Genomic DNA, 21379 nt, shown 5'->3' on the forward strand with positions numbered 1-21379 from the left:
TCCTAAGTGGGAAAGGTTACCAAAATCTCTGTTTGCATGGGCTAGCAAGTGAATGAGAGATCCCCAAAATTCCAAAAAGAAGATTTTAACTTAGACTGCCAACTCTTCAGTCTAGCGGTCCTAGTTCTCTGTAAGTTCCATTTTATCATGTTAATTTTTTAAACTATTATATTCTTGTTTAAAGCGTGAAACAATACCAGTAACGCTAAATTCCCCTTTGAGCAGAACATAGGATCCCAAGTTCCCTCCCAGAAGAAACACTTACCAGTTCGGTATCTGTTCAGAATTTTCACTAAGTGTGTGTATACTTATATGAATGCATTAGGAATATATTTTTAAACATATAATACTGTATGTATTATTGTGAAATACTTGTATTTTCATCCAGTTAAGTCTTTTAGTCAAATCAGTATCAATATTATCAGTTTATTCTTTTAAACTGCTGCAGAGCTTCTGGTCACGACTCTATTGATAGAAATTTAGATTGTTTCCAATGTTTTATGTACCAACCATACTGCCCTCCAATGTGGCTATAGTAGTGAGCATTTAAGAAACTTCACCACCTTCAAAGTGGGATGAAAAGAAGTCATTTCTCCACACCATTGTCAACACTTAATATTACACTGTTTAAATGAGCATCTCTTAAAACTAGTGAGGTTAAGCAAGGACATATTTACCAGACATCTTTATTTCTTCTATGATTTGCCCATGCTTATACTTTACCCATTTCATACTTTTTTAGTTTCCCTTTACTTATTCATAGGTGTTCTTACATCTGTCTCTTTGTGTTACACTACAAATATATTTCTTCCTTCCTGTTCTTTATCTTTTAACTTTGTTTAAAAGTACAGTAACTTTTGATATACTCAGCTTCATCAATCTGAAAACTGTTTATGGTGTTTATCTTCATGTGTTTTTGTCTATTTTAGAAAGACGTCCACCACCAATAATAAACATATCCTACCATATTTTCTTCTAATACTTTCATTTAGTAATTTACATTTAAATTTTTATTCACCTAGGACTCATTTTGTAATGAATGGTGTTAAGTAATGATCTCATTTCATGTATTATAGAAGAGAGGGTGGAGTAGGGAAGCTGCTGGCAGGGCCTACTAACATAACTTTCACATACAAAAACATTTAGCAGCCTTGTCATCATGTCTCCTTATTATTCCCTGCCTCTACACAAGGAACTCCAAGCCTACACTTCCCTAGGAATCCTTTAGGCAAATTGGCTCCCATTATTGAAACCCTTCTGTGATTCAAACATTACAGGTAGCAGCTGCTTCTGCTACATTTCATGAATGAACCATCATCTCCTTTTTGCCTTTTATAAAATGTAACTTTTTCATCAACTGATAATTCTTTTTAAAAAATAATTTTTACATCTTCCTATCTATTGAATAGGCTCTGGAAGACAAAATTATGTACTATTATTTAATTATAAAAGAAAATAATCTCTCCAGGGAGTCCTCAATATCACCCTTGTTTTCAAATCTGCCTCTCCCCACCTTACCAAGGGCTCTGCATGTGATGGCACAGAAAATGTCTGTGAAAGCCCACGTTTATATTTCTTATAAGAAATAAAAATGGCATTTAGGTAAAGAAATCTGTGGTTGACATCTGGGCTAAATTGCACTATAAATAGAAAAAAATACTAAAGCCATACAAAACCATGTGGCTTTATTAGGATAGCAGTAAACTCAGGCTTGTGTCATACTGTATCGCACATTACCAATTCACTGATGGTCAACCCAAGTTAAGTCACATGAATGACATAAATGTGAGTAGAGATAGGGTCTTACCTTTAAAAAAAAAGAACAGAAAGACAGACTTTTAATTCTGCTAAGGGCCACCTGACCCAAATCTACAGTAGATTGAAATGTTTACATTCTGACATAACCACTTGCAACCATCTTGGTTTTCCAAACAAAATTCTAAAATTGAGAAACTGCCCATTAAAGAGGTTGTATAAATTCAAACCCCTCCACATTACAGAAGTATCACCTTTCCTACACTTAAACATAAATCTTTACTGATGTATTTTTTTAAATGGATATTTTGTTGTCTTTATTTTTTCTGATCACAGTGAGATTCAGTACTTATTATACTTATAGGTCACTGGTTGCCTTTTCCTATGTTCTGCCTATGCGGAGAGAAGTGTCATTTTCTAAGTGATTTGTAAGAGCACTGTTAAAGATATGCATTTTATAGGTTATATATATTGCAACAAATTTCTCTCATTCTGAGGTTTTAAAAAAAACCTTATCACTTTGTTTATACTATCTCTAACCATACAAAAGCTTTATAAAGTATATACGTAGTCTAACCTGTGAATCTTGGGGATGGGGGGCAAGAGGACTTGCAATTTTATGTTTAGGAATATTGTTCTCATTCCATGATTGTGTGTTACACAATCCTCTAACTGTTTGTACCACATTAAGGTTAACCACTTGCAAGTAACTTTCAGGTATAGAATGAGAGCATTATTTTTGTACAGAACAGAACCAATTTTCCTAATACTGCTAAACCACTCATGTGAAATGTCACTTTTATTATGTATTTTTTTTTGTATCTATGAATGTATATGTGTGTATCTTCACACGTTTCAAACCTTGAAAAATTATTGTCCAGATTTTGTAGGATACAAAGAATCTATAGATTAATTTATAGGCTACTGACACGTATATGATAGCTAGTCTTGAGGAAGATAAAAAAAAAAATCTCCCTTTTAATCCTCCATTAAACTTTCATCATTCTATTTGTGTATATATTCATAATGTGAATTGTTTACTGCATTAACAACATACTCAAAGCTTTCAGGAGTCAGGAAGAAATATAAAGAGTAAGACAGGTAACATGTAAAGGAAGAGAGAGTTGTTTGAACTTAAGAGAACTAGACAACACATGCTCTCCTAAAGGTATTCATATTTATTGTAACCTCAATGCAAACCAAATCAAACATGTTTGCAGGCAGCCTGTTTATGAGTATTGATTTGCAGCTTTGGTTTTTTACTCTAATTTTGGAATTTTAGAAATTTAACACCTTTTCTAGTTTAAATGACATGGCTAAAATACACCCAGAATTAGGACAGGTGCTGACATACTTTATTTTCTATGCTTTATAGGCTACTGATTTTATCAAGTTTTCTATCTTGTGTTTTAAATTTTTATTTTGCGCCTGCTTACATATAAATGAGTACATGTGAGTAAATTCTGCCTGTCTTATTAAAGGTCATTCTTAAAACTGACTTCTTAGGACTGATGAAAATCTAATTGTTTTTTTATCAATAGTCCTATGTCTACATGTTCATGCTGATAGACATCAGCTGCTTAAGTCAATCCTATTGTATTGGATAACCTCATCAGCTACCTTTAGAACAATGATTACTATTCTTAATCAAACGGCTTTACCATCTCCCAGGCCTGAGCTGCTGATTCTTTCCATTTCTCAGATGGATCACAGCTGAGATGATTAGCTCTGCATTGTATACCATGGCATCTTTTTATTTTACATACATTTTTTAGTTATTACTTTATGCTAGGCACTCTGCTGAGCAATTTACTTGCATTATTTAATTCTTCCACTAACTTCTGAGGTAGTACCATTATTATTCACATAATATAAATAGGACTGAAGCCTGCAAAAGACAAAATGCTCCCCTCAAATTAGAGAGGTAGAACATGGAAGAGCAAGAACTCTAACCCAGATTTATTTGATACTGGAATACGAGTTCTTAATTTTGGGTAAGTATGCAGAGAATCGGATGGATAGTGATATGAGAGGGCTTTGGAAGGTAGTCTGGAACAAGGAGGTATTGGGAGATAAAGGGTATAGGGTATTTTGAGGAATGTGTGCTTTAACTTAAGAACTATGGGATATCACTGAGGAATTTTAATGGAGAAACAATATGATCACTTTTTAAAATACAAGTTTGGCTGTTATGTGGACGACTGACAGTGGTGATGGTAAATACAGGGAGACCAATTAGAAAGCTATTTCCATATTCTATGGAAAATATATCAATGTGCATTGGACAAGTATGAAATGGAAATAGATTGAAGGGATCATATTCTAAACATATTTAGGAGATAAAACCTACAGGTCTTGGCAACTGATTGGATGTTGAGGGTGAGGGAGATGAAAGAGTCAAGAATGACTCCATGGTATGAATTCTCTCATGATGAGCAAGGTGTGCACGCTGCCTGAAAGATTTCCTGCAATCCTTACATTCATATGGTCTCTCTCCAGTATGAATTCTCTGATGTAGAGTAAGAGATCCACTATAGCTAAAAGCCTTCCCACAAATATTACATTCATAAGGTTTCTCTCCAGTATGAATTCTCTGGTGTTGAGCAAGGCCTGCATTCTGGCTAAATGTTTTCCTACATTCCTTACACATATAGGGTTTTTCTCCAGTATGACTTCTCTGATGTTGTGCAAGTGAAGAACTATTGCTAAAGGCTTTCCCACATTCAATACATTCATATGGTTTCTCTCCAGTATGAACCCTCTGATGTTGATCAAGGTATGCAATCTGGCTGAAGGCTTTCCTACATACTTTACATTCATAAGGTTTTTCTCCAGTATGAACTCTCTGATGTTGAGCAAGATGTGCATACTGGCTAAAGGCTTTCCTACATTCCTTACATTCATAAGGTCTCTCTCCAGTATGAATTCTCTGATGTACAATTAGATATCCACGATGGCTAAAGGCTTTCTCACATACATTACATACGTAAGGTTTCTCTCCTGTATGAATTCTCTGATGCTGAGCAAGAAATGAACCATTACTAAAGGCTTTCCCACATTCAATACATTCAAAAGGTCTCTCTCCAGTATGAACTCTCTGATGTTGAGTCAAGTGTGCAATCTGGCTGAAGGCTTTTTTACATTCTTTACATTGATAAGGTTTCTCTCCAGTATGTACTCTCTGATGTTGAGCAAGATGTGCATTCTGGCTGAAGGCTTTCCTACATTCTTTACATTCATAGGGTTTCTCCCCAGTATGTATTCTTTTATGTTGAGCTAGGTTTGCACTCTGGCTGAAGGTTTTCCCACATTCAACACATGCATACGGTTTCTCTCCAGTATGAATTCTCTGATGAAGAGTAAGGGATGAGCTCTGATTGAAGACTTTCTCACATTCATTACATTTCAAAAGTTTCTTTTCCACATAGACTTTCTTATGTTTCACTTCAACAGATTTTTTTCGGTAACTTCTCTTTTGTGGATCATGCCTATGTAGCTTTTCTTTGGTGGGAAAACTCTGTTGTATATCAATTATTGCATCCTCATGGAATATTTGCCAAGATTTATTATATTCATTACTTTGATCTTCTGGAATGATTTCTTTATGTGTGATGATTAATTGACTAGAATGAACCTCCTGACTTCCCAACTGTTTCTTAAACCAGTCTTCACTTTCACAGTTTTCTCTCATACTAGGGCAGTCAAGGTTATAAGTAAGATGGCTTCTTCCCATTGTGATTACTTTGGGAGACTCTCCATAAATATCTTGCTTTGATGAAAATTCACTGTTTTTAAACACATACTCCCAACCTAAAAGATACGTAAAATACAAATGTCTTTTATATTTATTCATTAGAAGAAAAGAATCTTCTAAAACAAAAATAGGTGAATAAAATACATAATAAGTTCAAGGACTTAACAGTTCTTAATGCAATCTAAAAAATATAATAATAAAGAATAAGAACTTAAGTTGATTAAGGAAATAAATTAATCATAAATAATAAGGCAAATATCAGAAAAGCAAAAACATTGAAGAGGTCATCTAAAATCACAGCCATAAATTAATATCAAAGTCAATATATAACAGTTTCCAAATACCTTTCCTCTTGTACCACAGGCTATCCTGCATTCAAGCTAAGTTAGTTATCTTTAAAAGGCCATTTTTAAAATGTCAATAATGAAGCTAAAAACCCCCTTTGGAACTGGGGACATAAAGACACACCAGGCACTATTAAATACTATGGTTAAATATCTGCAGTTACAGAAACATTTTCCTGAAAATCATTTTCTATGTGATCAATTCCAACCAAATGTAAATTTTCAGTTGATTCCTAAAGATAAGATGCCTTCATATAAAAGTAGTTTTATATCAAAAACTGCCTACATTTTTTTTTCTCACCTAGTACAGACTTACCTTCCCCCTTTTCAGTTCCAAATTAGATCACCTTATTTTTCTGGTTAAGACTTTCTTGTGCTTTCTCAAAACCTTTATAATAAAACCAAAATTCCTACCATGATTTTCAAAGCCCGATATGATCTGTTGTTCTAATCTTACCTTCCACTACCTTCTTGCTTACTTACTCCCCTTCAGTCACATGAGTACTCACTTCATTGCCACTTTAAGAACACTAGTTTTACTAAATCTTTTCTATGTTTAAATTTAAAAAAACACTACATTTGCTGTTTCTCTGCCTGCAAAGCATTCTCCAGAAACTTCCTTGACCAATTATCTCAATGTACTTCTTCACTTGAAGTTCTACTCAAATATTATCCTCTTCAGTATGGCCTTCCCTCACCACCCAATATAAAATATTACGCACTCATCATTTTCAATCCTCCTGCTTTGTGGTGCAGGAAATTTTTTTTTCACCCTTGAATACCCAATGCCTAGAGTAGAATGGGCAGAAAGATGACTAATATCTGTGGAATAATTCATGAATCAGTAATACATGAAACACTACATTAATTCATCCTCTCATTAGAATATCTCTGTGTGAATGTGGTAAATGGCTGAAATCAAATGGAATGCTACAACTGATCAGGATGTATTAATGTAGCAGATAATGAGATTTAGTAGGAAAAGAATCTGAAGATAATGTACTTGAATTGAGGCTGCTAAATCCTGCTGTGTAGCCTCAATGGCCTTCCAAACTCCACCTCTCCTCTAAACAATTACAAACCACATTATAAATGCTCCCTAGAAAGTCAAAATGAAGATGAAATTCTGAACACTCATAGGTGGAGAAGAAACAGGAAATGATTTGTAATTAGTATTAAATCTAGTTAAACTCAGAATTAAGGTAATAAAACAGTGCTAAGAAAAAAAATGTAGGTAGTCATTCATAATATTAAATTTCATTAGACTGAAAAGGATGTATATTATAATCATTACAGCCATGATTCTCAAATTTTAGATTGGATCAGAATTACCTGGACAACTTGCTAAAATATAGATTGCTATACCCCATGCAGTTTTTGATTAAGTAGGACTTGGATAAGGGCTGAGTATCTGCATTTCTATTAAGTTCCTAGGTGATGCAGCGGATCTCAAGACCACGATATGAGCACCACTGTGCTACAGCAGCCCCTGAAAACATACTGTACAAAAGTATACCTAAAAAGCCAACACATAAAGTAAAAGAGAATTCTAAAAATTATCCAAACCAGGCTAGGCGCGGTGGCTCACGCCTGTAATCCTAGCACACTGGGAGGCCGAGGCGGGCGGATTGCTCGAGATCAGGAGTTCGAAACCAGCCTGAGCAACAGTGAGACCCCGTCTCTACTATAAAGTAGAAAGAAATTAATTGGTCAACTAATATATATATAGAAAAAATTAGCCGGGCATGGTGGTGCATGCCTGTAGTCCCAGCTACTCGGGAGGCTGAGGCAAGAGGATCGCCTGAGCCCAGGAATTTGAGGTTGCTGTGAGCTAGGCTGACGCCACGGCACTCACTCTAGCCTGGGCAACAAAGCGAGACTCTGTCTCAAAAAAAAAAAAAATATCCAAACCAAAAAGACAATAGTAAAGTAGAAACAGAGGAACAAAACTTTTGTTAAAAACAATAATGTAGGCCGGGCGCTGTGGCTCACGCCTGTAATCCTAGCTCTTGGGAGGCCGAGGCGGGCGGATTGCTCAAGGTCAGGAGTTCAAAACCAGCCTGAGCAAGAGCGAGACCCCGTCTCTACTATAAAAAAAACAGAAAGAAATTAATTGGCCAACTGATATATATATATATAAAAAATTAGCCGGGCATAGTGGCACATGCCTGTAGTCCCAGCTACTCGGGAGGCTGAGGCAGAAGGATCACTCGAGCCCAGGAGTTTGAGGTTGCTGTGAGCTAGGCTGACGCCACGGCACTCACTCTAGCCTGGACAACAAAGTGAGACTCTGTCTCAAAAAAAAAAAAAAAAAAAAAAAAAAAACAATAATGTAGGATGCAGAGGGGGCGGAGCAAGATGGCGGACGAATAACACCGCCAGACAGAGAGTCTCTGCAGAAAAGACCGATTCTAGCAGAAACTAGAGGAAAGAAGCAAGAAGACGAGCATACAGCGGACAAGGGCCGGAAGGAGGGGTACCTGAGACCCCGGGAGACTCCACGGGAGGAGGCTGCGGAGGAGAACTGGAGGCTGAGACCACTGGAGCAGCCCGGAGACCAGCGGCAAGGGTAGGTGGATCTGCTGTTTCCCCTCCCCTGCATTCGGGACTGCTGGTGGGCTCCCCAGCGGGTGGAGAGACCTGCGGACACCAGCCCAGAGACTGCCGCCGCCTGCCAACGGTGAGCCTGTAGCAGACGTGGCACCAGGTTCCCAACTTCCTCCGGGCACCTCCGTGTGCACAGACCCGAGCCGCGCGGCAGACGCCATATTGCCTCTCCCTCCCCTCCGCCGACCCTACCCGCGGCTGCCCAGAGAGACAATACAGCCACCAGCCGGAAGCACCTCCAGGGAACGGGACCTTCCCGTTTGGGACCCCGCCCGCCCTCCCAGGTGCTGCTGGCACCGTGTTCCCAGGAAAACGGTGCCGACTCAGAGGCTGAGAGACATAGACCCAGCTTGGGCTCCCTGTGGGTGACTTAGGACCGGAAATCCTCTCCCTGGTGGGAATACAGTTTGAACTCTGGGACCCAGAGGTCGGACCTGCAGACCAGATCCCCTGCACCGAGGGCTAGCATTGCCCGGGGCACAGAAGGGTTATACCTGAACAGCCTACTGAGGTCTGTGTGCCTCCAGGGGCGGATCGGCGTCCTAGAGGGCAACCCTCCTCCCAGGAGGAGGCCGTGCGCCCAACCCAGGTGGCATTCCTGTGCAGGGAACCTCCCCGCCGGCATCACAGTCCGGGGAGGCCTGGTAGCTTGTGGTCTAGCCTGCTGGCAGAGGCCCAGGAGTAGCTGCGGAGTTGGGGAGGGTGGAAAGAAGCGAGGCCTGCTGCAGACTGCGGGTCTCAGACAGCCCCACCCCCACACGCAGACTTTCTGGCTGAGCGGGACCATTCCAGCCCCACCCTGACAGCAGAGAACAGAACTTTGACCCCTGCTAACGGCCTGAGGGCAGGCTTACCCAACCCAGCTCCGCCCAGAACGAGAGCTGATAACAGGACTCAAAATCAACACCATAGCCTGTTCCTCCAAGCAAACGCCACCTACTGACAGGGACGGCATCTTGCACAGCCTTTCCACGGCACCCACTGACTCAATATACAGGGAGTGGTCCAATTTCACCCACAGGCACCACCTAACGCCTCAGAAACTAAACAAGGTGTGTGAATACCCAAACAATAACCTAAGGAAAGAAACAACAACTGATCGACATGGGAAGAAATCAGCGAAAGAACTCAGGAAATATGAAGAACCAAACGGAAAACACACCCCCAAAGAGGAGCACCAGCCCCCTAGAAACGGACACCGACCAAAATCAGGCAACCAATATGACAGAAGAGGAATTTCGTATGTGGAACATAAGAACACTCACCCAGCTGCAACAACAACTCAACAACCAGCACCAAGAAACCACAAAAAATCTCCAGGATATGACAAAAGAAATAGACACATTGAAGAAAAGTGTAACCGAACTCCTGGAAATGAAGAATCAATTCAAGGAACTACAAAATACAGTGGAAAGTCTCAAGAACAGGGTAGATGAAGCAGAAGAAAGAATCTCAGAGCTTGAAGATAACACCCTCCAATTAAATAAATCAGTCACAGAAATAGAGCAGAGAAACAAGAGAAAAGAGCAAAGCCTACAAGAGATGTGGGATTATGTGAAGAAACCTAATGTGAGGGTCATAGGGTTACAGGAAGGGGAAGAAGACAACACTCAAGGGTTGGACAAGCTGTTTGAAGATATAATAGAGGAAAATTTCCCAGGCCTTGCTCAAAATCTTGATATACAAGTTCAAGAAGCTCAGAGGACCCCTGGGAGATTCAACGCAAACAGGAAGACGTCACGACATGCAGTCATCAGACTAACCAAAGTATCAACTAAAGAGGCCCTTCTAAGAGCTGTAAGACAAAAGAAGCAAGTAACATACAAGGGAAAGCCAATTTGAATAACATCAGACTTCTCTAATGAGACTTTACAAGCAAGGAGAGACTGGGGTCCCATTCTCACTCTTTTGAAACAAAACAATGCCCAGCCTAGAATATTATTCCCTGCAAAACTAAGCTTCGTATATGAAGGAGAAATAAAAACATTCTCAGACAAGCAAAGGCTCAGAGAATTCACCAAGACAAGACCAGCCCTACAAGAAGCACTTAAAACAGCGTTATGCACGGAACATCATAATAATAACCCACGAATATAAAAACAACCAAAACCCAAAGATATTAAAGGCCAGATATTACAATGGCTCAAGACAGAAATCATAGCAACAACATCCAACCCAACAGAATGATCAGTAATCTACCTTACCTATCAGTTCTCTCAATAAATGTGAATGGCTTAAACTCTCCACTCAAGAGACATAGGCTGGCTGAATGGATAAGAAAATACAGGCCAAGTATATGCTGTCTTCAGGAAACACATCTAACCTGCAAGGATGCATATAGACTAAAAATAAAAGGGTGGAGATCAATATTCCAAGCAAATAGAAGCCAAAAGAAGGCTGGTGTGGCAGTTCTAATTTCAGACGATTTAGTTTTTAAACCAACAAAAGTAGTAAAAGACAAAGAGGGTCATTATATAATGGTGAAGGGCACAGTCCAACAAGAAGAGATAACAATTTTAAATATATATGCACCCAACTTAGGTGCACCCAGATTCATAAAGCAAACCTTACTGGAACTAAGCAAATGGATTAATAGCAACTCCATAATCGCCGGAGATTTCAACACCCCACTGACGGCACGAGACAGATCCTCCAAACAGAAAATTAATAAAGAAATAATGGACTTAAACAAAACTCTAGAACAATTGGGTCTGACAGACATCTACAGAACATTCTACCCAAAATCCACTGAATATACGTTCTTCTCATCAGCTCACGGGACATTCTCTAAGATTGACCATATCCTAGGACACAAAGAAAATCTCAAGAAATTTTAAAAAATAGAAATCATACCATGTACCTTCTCAGATCACAGTGGAATAAAACTAGAAATCAACCCTAACAGAAACTCACATTTCTACACAAAAACGTGGAAATTAAACAACCTCCTACTAAATGATTACTTCGTAAATGAAGAAATCAAGACAGAAATAAAAAACTTCTATGAAGAAAACGACAATGGAGAGACAAGTTATCAACTCCTCTGGGACACAGCTAAAGCAGTTCTGAGAGGAAAGTTTATCTCCATAAATGCCTATAACCAAAAGACAAGAATATCACAAATAGACAATTTAATGAAACGACTCAAAGAGCTGGAAAAAGAAGAACAGACCAACCCCAAACCCAGCAGAAGAAGTGAAATCAACAAGATCAAATCAGAACTAAACGAAATTGAAAACAGGAAAGCTATTCAGGAGATTAATAAAACAAAAAGTTGGTTCTTTGAAAAAATAAACAAAATTGACACCCCATTGGCTAAGCTAACGAAAAGCAGAAAAGAGAAATCTCTAATAAGCTCCATCAGGAATAAAAAAGGAGATATCACAACTGATCCCAAAGAGATACAAGATACAATTTATGAATACTACAAAAATCTTTATGCACACAAACTAGAAAATGTGGAGGAAATGGACAAATTTCTAGAAACACACAGCCTCCCTAGGCTCAACCAGGAAGAAATAGATTCCCTGAACAGACCAATCTCAACAGCTGAAATAGAAACAGCAATTAAAAATCTCCCTAAAAAGAAAAGTCCCGGTCCAGATGGCTTCACACCCGAATTTTACCATACTTACAAACAAGAACTAGTACCTATCTTGCAGAAACTATTCCACAACATCGAGAAGAACGGAAACCTCCCCGACACCTTTTATGAAGCGAATATTACTCTGATACCAAAACCAGGAAAGGATGCAACAAAAAAAGAAAACTACAGACCAATATCCCTAATGAATATAGATGCAAAAATTTTCAACAAAATCTTAGCTAACCGAATCCAGACACTTATCAAAAAAATAATCCACCATGACCAAGTGGGCTTCATCCCAGGGATGCAGGGATGGTTCAACATACGTAAATCTATAAATGCAATTCACCACATCAACAGAAGCAAAAACAAAGACCACATGATTCTTTCAATAGACGCAGAAAAAGCTTTTGACAAAATTCAACACCCTTTCATGATACGAACACTTAAGAAAATAGGCATAGAAGGGACATACCTAAAAATGATACAAGCCATATATGACAGACCCATAGCCAACATCATACTGAATGGGGAAAGATTGAAATCATTCCCACTTAGAACTGGAACCAGACAAGGCTGCGCACTATCTCCACTTCTGTTCAACATAGTGCTGGAAGTCTTGACTACCAGCAATCAGACAGGAAAATGGAATCAAAGGTATCCAAATAGGGGCAGAAGAGATCAAACTTTCACTGTTTGCTGATGATATGATATTGTATCTAGAAAACCCCAAGGATTCAACCAAGAAACTCCTGGAACTGATCAATGAATTTAGTAAAGTCTCGGAATACAAAATCAATACACAGAAATCAGAGGCATTCATATACGCCAACAACAATCTAATTGAGAACCAAATCAAAGACTCAATTCCCTTCACAATAGCAACAAAGAAATTAAAGTACCTAGGAATATATTTAACCAAAGAGGTAAAAGACCTCTACAGGGAGAACTATGAAACACTGAGGAAGGAAATAGCAGAGGATGTAAACAGATGGAAATCCATACCATGCTCGTGGATCGGCAGACTCAATATCATCAAAATGTCTATACTACCCAAACTGATCTACAGATTCAATGCAATACCTATTAAAATCCCATCAGCATTCTTCACAGATACAGAAAAAATAATTTTACGCTTCGTATGGAACCAAAGAAGACCTTGAATATCAAGAGCAATTCTAGGCAACAAAAACAAAATGGGAGGCATTAATATGCCAGATATCAAACTATACTACAAAGCTGTAGTAATTAAAACAATATGGTATTGGCACAAAAACAGGAATATTGACCAGTGGAACAGATGTGAGAATCCTGATATAAAACCATCCTCATATAGCCATCTCATCTTTGACAAAGCAGACAAAAACATACGCTGGGGAAAAGAATCTCTTTTCAATAAATGGTGCTGGGAAAACTGGATAGCCACCTGTAGAAGGCTAAAACAGGACCCACACCTTTCACCTCTCACAAAAACCAACTCACGCTGGATAACAGACTTAAACCTAAGATATGAAACTATTAGAACTCTAGAGGAAAAAGTTGGAAACACTCTCCTAGACATCGGCCTGGGCAAAGAGTTTATGAAGAAGTCCCCAAAGGCAATCACAGCAGCAACAAAAATAAATAAATGGGACATGATCAAGCTACAAAGCTTCTGCACAGCCAAAGAAATAGTCATGAAAGTAAACAGACAACCTACAGAATGGGAGAAAATTTTTGCATCCTATGCATCCGATAAGGGACTGATAACTAGAATATACTTAGAACTCACGAAAATTAGGAAGAAAAAATCAAATAACCCCATTAAAAAGTGGGCAAAAGACTTGAACAGAAATTTTTCTAAAGAAGACAGAAGAATGGCCAACAAACATATGAAGAAATGCTCAACATCTCTAATCATCAGGGAAATGCAAATCAAAACCACAATGAGATATCACTTAACCCCAGTGAGAATGGCCTTTATCAAAAAATCTCCAAACAATAAATGCTGGCGTGGTTGCGGAGAGAGAGGAACACTCCTACACTGCTGGTGGGACTGCAAACTAGTTCAACCTCTGTGGAAAGCAATATGGAGATACCTTAAAGCGATACAAGTGAATCTACCATTTGATCCAGCAATCCCATTGCTGGGCATCTACCCAAATGATCCAGTGACACTCTACAAAAGAGACACCTGCACTCGAATGTTTATAGCAGCACAATTCATAATTGCAAGGCTGTGGAAACAGCCCAAGTGCCCATCAATCCAAGAATGGATTAATAAAATGTGGTATATGTATACCATGGAGTACTATTCAGCTCTAAGAAACAATGGTGATATAGCACATCTTATATTTTCCTGGTTAGAGCTGGAACCCATACTACTAAGTGAAGTATCCCAAGAATGGAAAAACAAGCACCAGATATATTCTCCAGAAAACTGGTATTAACTGACTAGCACCTAAGTGGACACATAGGTACTACAGTAATAGGGTATTGGGCAGGTGGGAGGGGGGAGGGGGGTGGGTATATACATACATAATGAGTGAGATGTGCACCATCTGGGGGATGGTCATGATGGAGACTCAGACTTTTGGGGGGAGGGGGGAAATGGGCATTTATTGAAACCTTAAAATCTGTACCCCCATAATATGCCAAAAAAAAAAAAAAAAAAAAAAAGAATGATGCAAAAAAAAAAAAAACACAATAATGTAAAAACAACAGAATGGTATATTCAAATCAAATTATATAAATAATGAAATATTAATGGTCTACATATTAAAGACAGATTTTATAAGAATGGATTGAAAAGGAAGACCCAATTATACACTGACCACAGAAAACCCACATTAAATATAAGGATACATTAAAAATAAATAGATGGAGAAAGATGTAACACGCAAACAGTAAACATTAGAAAGCTGGAGTGACTGTATCTATTGTCAGATAAAGTAGACTTCAAAACATATTATTACCAAAGAAGAAAACATAATAAAATGGTTAGTTCATCAGGTAGAAATAATTATCATTAACACCTAATATAGAGCCTCAAAATACATAAAACAGAAATTGACAATGTAAGTAATAAATAGGCAATTTCATAATCATACTAGGTGATTTTCACATGCTTTGCTCAGCAACTGACAAAACTAAAAAAGAAAAATAAAATAGTAAATACATAGAAGAAGATCTCAACAGGATTAACCACCTTGATCTAATTTATATTTATGGAACACTACAACCAACAACTGTACAACATGTATTCAACACATGGTGTGTTCAGTAAGATAGACCATATGCTGGGCCATATACCAAGACTCAATAAATTTAATTTAAAAGTACTTAAATGAAGGAGAGTATGTTCTCCAACCTCAAGAGAATTAAATAAAAAATCAATAATGATGTCTAATAAACTCTAAATATCTGGGAACTAAACAATACATGTCTATATATTTCATGGGTCAAAGAGTACAAGAGAAATTAGAAAATATCTTGAACTAATAATTATAATACAACATATCAACATTTATGGGATAAAGTAATACTAAAGGAAATCTATAGCTTTCAAATACTTATATTAGAATTACTATTATTATTATTATGAGTTTATGTTAACAAATTGGACAACTTAGATGAAATTCACAAATCCCTTGAAAGATTCGGCCTACCAAACCTGATTCAACAAGAATTAGATAACCTGAATATCCTTATATTGATTAAAGCTGTTAAAGAAAAAATACTCCATGCACAGATGTCTTCACTGATGAATTCTACCAAATATTGAAGACAGAACTATCATTTTACCCAAATTCTTTCAGAAAATAAAAGAGGATAAAATAATTCCCAAGGTTTTTTCATAAGGCTAGCATTATCTTGATACTAAAACCAGATAAAGAAATTATAAGAAAGTAAATCTACAGACCAATATAGCACATGAACATAAATGTAAAATCTTTCATAAAACTGTAGCAAATCATATCTAGGAAAATAAGATTAATCTCGACTAAGTAGAGTTTATTTCAGGAATGCAACGTTGGTTTAATATTTGAAATTCAATGTATTTTAACATATGAATAGATTAAAGAAGAAAAAACACAAGATTATTTCAATAGATGTAGAGAGAATATTTGACCCATTTAGTATAAAAATTCTCAGCAAACTGGGAATAGAAAGGAACATTTTCAAATTAATCAAGGGCATCTAAGAAAAACCTACATTTTACATCAACTTAATGGTGAAAGATAGAATGCATTTCTCCTTACAAATGGAAAAACACAGCTGAGTGTGGTGGCTCACATCTGTAATCTCAACTACTTGGGAGGCTGAGACAGGAGGATCACTTGAGGCCAGGAGTTTAGGACCAGCCTGGGTAACACACAAAAACCTTGTATCTAAAAAAGAATGAAAAAAATTAGCCAGGCCCAGTGGCACATATGTTTAGTCCATAGTCCCAGCTAATCAAGAGGCTAAGGCAGGGGAATTGCTTTAGCCCAGGAGTTCAAGGCTGCAGTGAACTATGATTGTGCCACTACACTCCAGCTTGGGTGACAGAGTGAGAGACCGTGTCTATAAACAAAAAAAGAATGGACAACACAAACATATATGCTCTTACCACTTCTATTCAACATTCTATAGCAGGTCATAGCCATTATAATACACCAAGAAAAACAAGGCATAAGGATCAGAAAGGAAAAAACAAAACTGTATTTGTAGATGGCACGATTATCTATGCAAAAAATCCCCAGGGACCTTCAAAACGATTATTAGAACAACTACTAAATGAATCTAGCAAGGTCATAAAATATAAAGTTTACATAAAAATCAATTTACAATTTTTTCATACTAGCAGGAAATTATTTGAAAATGGAATTGTTAAAAATGCTATTTATTGTATACAGATACCTCAGAGAACTAAAAGTAGACATAGCATTTGATCCAGCAATCCCACTACTAGGTATTTACCCAAAGGAAAAAAAGACATTTTATATAAAAGACACTTGTACTTGAATGTTTTTTTTTTGTTTTTTTTTGGAGACAGAGTCTCACTTTGTTGCCTAGGCTACAGTGAGTGCCGTGGCGTCAGCCTAGCTCACAGCAACCTCAAACTCCTGGGCTCAAGCAATCCTCCTGCCTCAGCCTCCCAAGTAGCTGGGACTACAGGCATGCGCCACCATGCCCGGCTAATTTTTTCTATATATATTAGTTGGCCAATTAATTTCTTTCTATTTATAGTAGAGACGGGGTCTCGCTCTTGCTCAGGCTGGTTTCGAACTCCTGACCTCGAGCAATCCTCCCGCCTCGGCCTCCCAGAGAGCTAGGATTACAGGCGTGAGCCACCGCGCCCAGCCTGTACTTGAATGTTTACAGCAGCACAATTCACAATCACAAAGATGTGGAATCAACCCAAGTGCCCATCAATACATGAATGGATTAGTAGAATGTGGTCTATGTATACCATGGAGAACTACTCTGCCATAAAAAAGGTGATCTAGTATCTTTTGTAGCAACCTGGGTGGAACTGGAGAGAAAAACAAACACCACACATACTCAATACTAAATTGGAACAATCAATCAACACTATGTGCACATATGAAAGTAAAATTCAAGGGAAATCAAGTAAGTGGGAGGAAGGAGGAAAGGATGTACACCTAATGGGATACAATACACACTGACTAAAGGGCACACTTACAACTTCCACTCAAACTGTACAAAAGCAAATTATGTAATCAAAATGTATGTACCCCCATAAAATTCTGAAATTAAAAAAGAATTCTATTTATCACAGCTCCCCAAAAAAGTATAAAAGACTGAGGAAATAAAGATGATTTAAAATATATAGACCACTACTCTAGATACAATAAAATATTCCTAAGAGAAATTTTAAGACTGTAATAATGGATTGGAAGACACAATGACGTCAAGATGTCATTTCTCTTCCAATTGATGAACAGATTCAACATAATCCCAACCAACAGCCAAGAGTAGAAATTCTCAACTTCATTCTAAAATTTACACGAAATGCAAATGATCTAAAATAACAACAGCAATTTTACAAATTTTATTATCTGATGTCAAAATTTAATATAAAGCTACAGTAAGCAAGACAATATGGTGCTGGTGAAAGGACAGACATATAGATCAAAGTAACATAACAGAGTCTAGAACTAGACCCGTGCATATGTGGTCAAGTGATTTTCAGCAAAGGTACCAAGGCAGTACAATTGAAAGGGGAGAGTCTTTACTAAAAAAGTGTATAAGAGCAACTCTATATCCACATGGGGAAAAAAATGAACCTCACCCTTTACCTCACAGAAGAAACAAAACTTAGCTCAAAATGGATCACAGACCTATATGTAAAAGCTAAAACTATAAAACTACTAGAATAACTTTGTGACCTATAAGTAGCAAGAATTTCTTAAATATGACACAAGAAGTATCAACCAAATTAATAAATTAAACTTTACAAAAATTAAAAACTTTGGCTGTACAAAAATGACAGCAGTAAACCAGGCACTGTCACACAAGCCTGTAATCCCAGCTAACTGGGAAGTTAAGGCAGGAGTACTGCTTGAACCCAGGAGTTTAAATCTAGCCTGGGAAACATAGCAGACTTCATCTCTTTAAAACAAATTTAAAAAGACAGCAGTAGGAAAAGAAAAAGACAAGACACAAGTGGCATATAAACATCCCAATCCATATAAATGACAAAGAATTTGTTTCAAGACTATATATAAGCTGGATATAGTGGCATGTGCTTGTAGTTCCAGCTACTCTGGAGGCAGTGTATCACAGGCTGAGGCAGGAGGATCACTTGAGTGCAGGAGTTGCAGGCTGCAGTAAGCTATGATCACACTTGTGAATAGCCACTGCACTCCAGCCTGGTCAACACAGCAAGACCCTGTCTCTTAACAACCAAAACAATGCTATATATAGAACTCTTACAACTCTATAGTAAGACAACCCAATAGAACATGGGCTAAAGATCTGAAAAAAATACTTCATGAAATGTAAGCATATGAAAGGATGCTCAACATCATCAGTCACCCTAGAAGTGCATATTAAAACCAAAATACAGGCCAGGCATGGTGGTTCATGCCTGTAATTCCAGTACTATGGGAGGTTGTGGTGAGAGGACCGCTTGAAGCCAGGAGTTCAAGACCAGCCTGGGCAACGTAACAAGAACACTTCTCTATAAAAAAAAAAAGAATTGAACAGAAAAACCACAATATAACCATTAGAATGACTCAAATAAAAATACTAATGATAATACCAAGATTTGGTGAGGATGTGGAGCAACTGGAATTCTCATATACTGTTAGAGGACATGGTATAATCCCTTTGGAAAACTGTCTGGCAGTCTCTTACAAAGTTAAATATATACCTACCATATGACTCAGTTTTCCCACTCTTAGATATTCATCCAACAGAAACAAAAACATATATCTACACAAAGTCCTATACATGACATCTTCATAGCAGTTTTATTTATAATAGCCAAAAGCTGGAAACAACACAGATGTTCACTGGCAGGTGAATGGATTCTACTCAATGGACTACTACTCAGCAATAAAAGGAATAATAAAAGAAATAATCTATACATGCAACACTATGGATGAATTTCAAAATCATTATGCTGAGTGAAATAAACCAGGCAAAACAGAATCCATAATGTATAATTCCATTTAGATTAGATGCACACTAATCTAAAATGACAAAGATCAGATTAGAGTTTGTTTGGAACTGAGGATGGTGAGAAGGATGGACTGCAAAGAGATAAAACCAATTTTTTTGGCAATCCTTCTGCCTCAGCCTCCCAAGTAGCTGGGACTACAGGAATGCACCACCATGCCTGGTTAAATTTTTTCTCTATATATTTTTAGTTGGCCAATTAATTTCTTTCTATTTATAGTAGAGACAGGGTCTCACTCTTGCTCAGGGTGCTTTAGAACTCCTGAACTTGAGCATTCTGCCCACCTCATCCTCCCAGAGTGCTGGTATTACAGCTGTGAGCCACCGCACCCAGCCTGAAATCCTATCATGGGTATATGCAACTATCAGAACTCATAAAACATATATAATTTATATGGATGCAGTTTACTGTATGTAAATGATTTCTTAATAATAATACTGTCTGACCAAATACAATAAAACAATCTGACCAAAATACAATAAAACCAGAAAATCTCTTCTAAAAAACTCTTGTGGGAAAGGGAAACTTTAAAAATGTAGATTATCTCAGAAACAGCAATAACCAAAGCACTAAATATCAGAATCTAAATGGGACAGTTAAAGATAAACTCAGAGGAAAATTCATAGCACTTAATTTGATTATTGAATAAAAGAAAATGAACAGATTAAGCTCTCATTTCAGCAATATGGAAAATGACATAAACAAGAAAATTACAATGAAAGAATTAGTAAGGAGAAAAACAAAACACAGAGAATTGGAAAAGAATATAACACTATACATAAATCCATAAGCTGGATCTTTAAGCTAAAATTCATGGAAATAAATCTTAGTAACCTAAATGGAAAGGATAATTATCTAGAAAAATTAAAATGTATAAAATGTAATCAAAGAGGGGGCAGAGCAAGATGGCGGACAAGAAACAGACAGAGTGTCTCTGCAGAAAAGACAGCTTCTAGGAGAAATTAGAAGAAAGAAGCAAGCAGAAGAGCATACATCGGAGGAGGGTCAGAAGGAGGGGTACCAGAGACCACAGGAGACTCCACAAGAGGAGGCTGCAGAGGAGAACTGGAAGCAGAGACCTCCCAAGTAGCCTGGAGATCAGCAGCAAGGGTAGGTGGGGCGGTTAACTTCCCCATCCCGTGCATCTTGGGCTGCTGGTGGGCTCCCTGGCAGCCGGAGAGACCTGCAGACACCAGCCCAGAGATGGCCACCGCCAGTGAGCGGTGAGCCTATAGTGCATGCGGCAACAGGCTCCCAACTCCCTTGGGGCACCTCCGCGTGCACAGACCCAAGCCTCGCAGCAGGTGCCATATCGCCTCATTCTCTCCTCCACCGTCCCTATCTGCGACTGCCTAGAGGGACAACATAGCAATCAGCCGGAGGCACCTCCAAGGAACAGGACCTTCCCTTTTGGGGCCCTACAGCTGACTGAAGGGAACTCAGACGATGAGCTCCCTACCTGCCAGCCCTCCCAGGTGCTGCTGGCCCAGTGATCCCAGGAGAACGGGGCAGACCCTGAGGCTGAGAGACATCAACTCAACCTGGGCTCCCGTGGGTGAATTGGGACTGGCACTCCTCTCCCTGGTGGTGTCAGGGACTGAACTCCGGGGGCCAGAGGTGAGACCTACAGACCAGATCCCGTGCACCCAGGTCTCACATTGCCG

The 21379-nt window shown here is 38.2% G+C and overlaps 1 protein-coding gene across 7 annotated transcripts in view; it reads right to left on the reverse strand.

Annotated features, from left to right (window-relative positions):
• Positions 1-2913: 2913 nt before the first annotated feature.
• Positions 2914-21379, reverse strand: part of ZNF583 (zinc finger protein 583) — a 36224-nt gene continuing 17758 nt past the window's right edge. For all 7 annotated transcript variants that reach the window (XM_075993279.1, XM_012748870.3, XM_012748891.3 and 4 more), the window contains one exon: positions 2914-5565. In XM_075993279.1, the coding sequence (XP_075849394.1) occupies positions 4088-5565 (1478 nt within the window). In that variant the 3' untranslated portion in view covers positions 2914-4087. The remainder of the gene's footprint in view (positions 5566-21379) is intronic.

Source organism: Microcebus murinus, chromosome 16 (assembly GCF_040939455.1).
Source record: "Microcebus murinus isolate Inina chromosome 16, M.murinus_Inina_mat1.0, whole genome shotgun sequence".
NCBI classification, from domain to species: Eukaryota; Metazoa; Chordata; class Mammalia; order Primates; family Cheirogaleidae; genus Microcebus; species Microcebus murinus.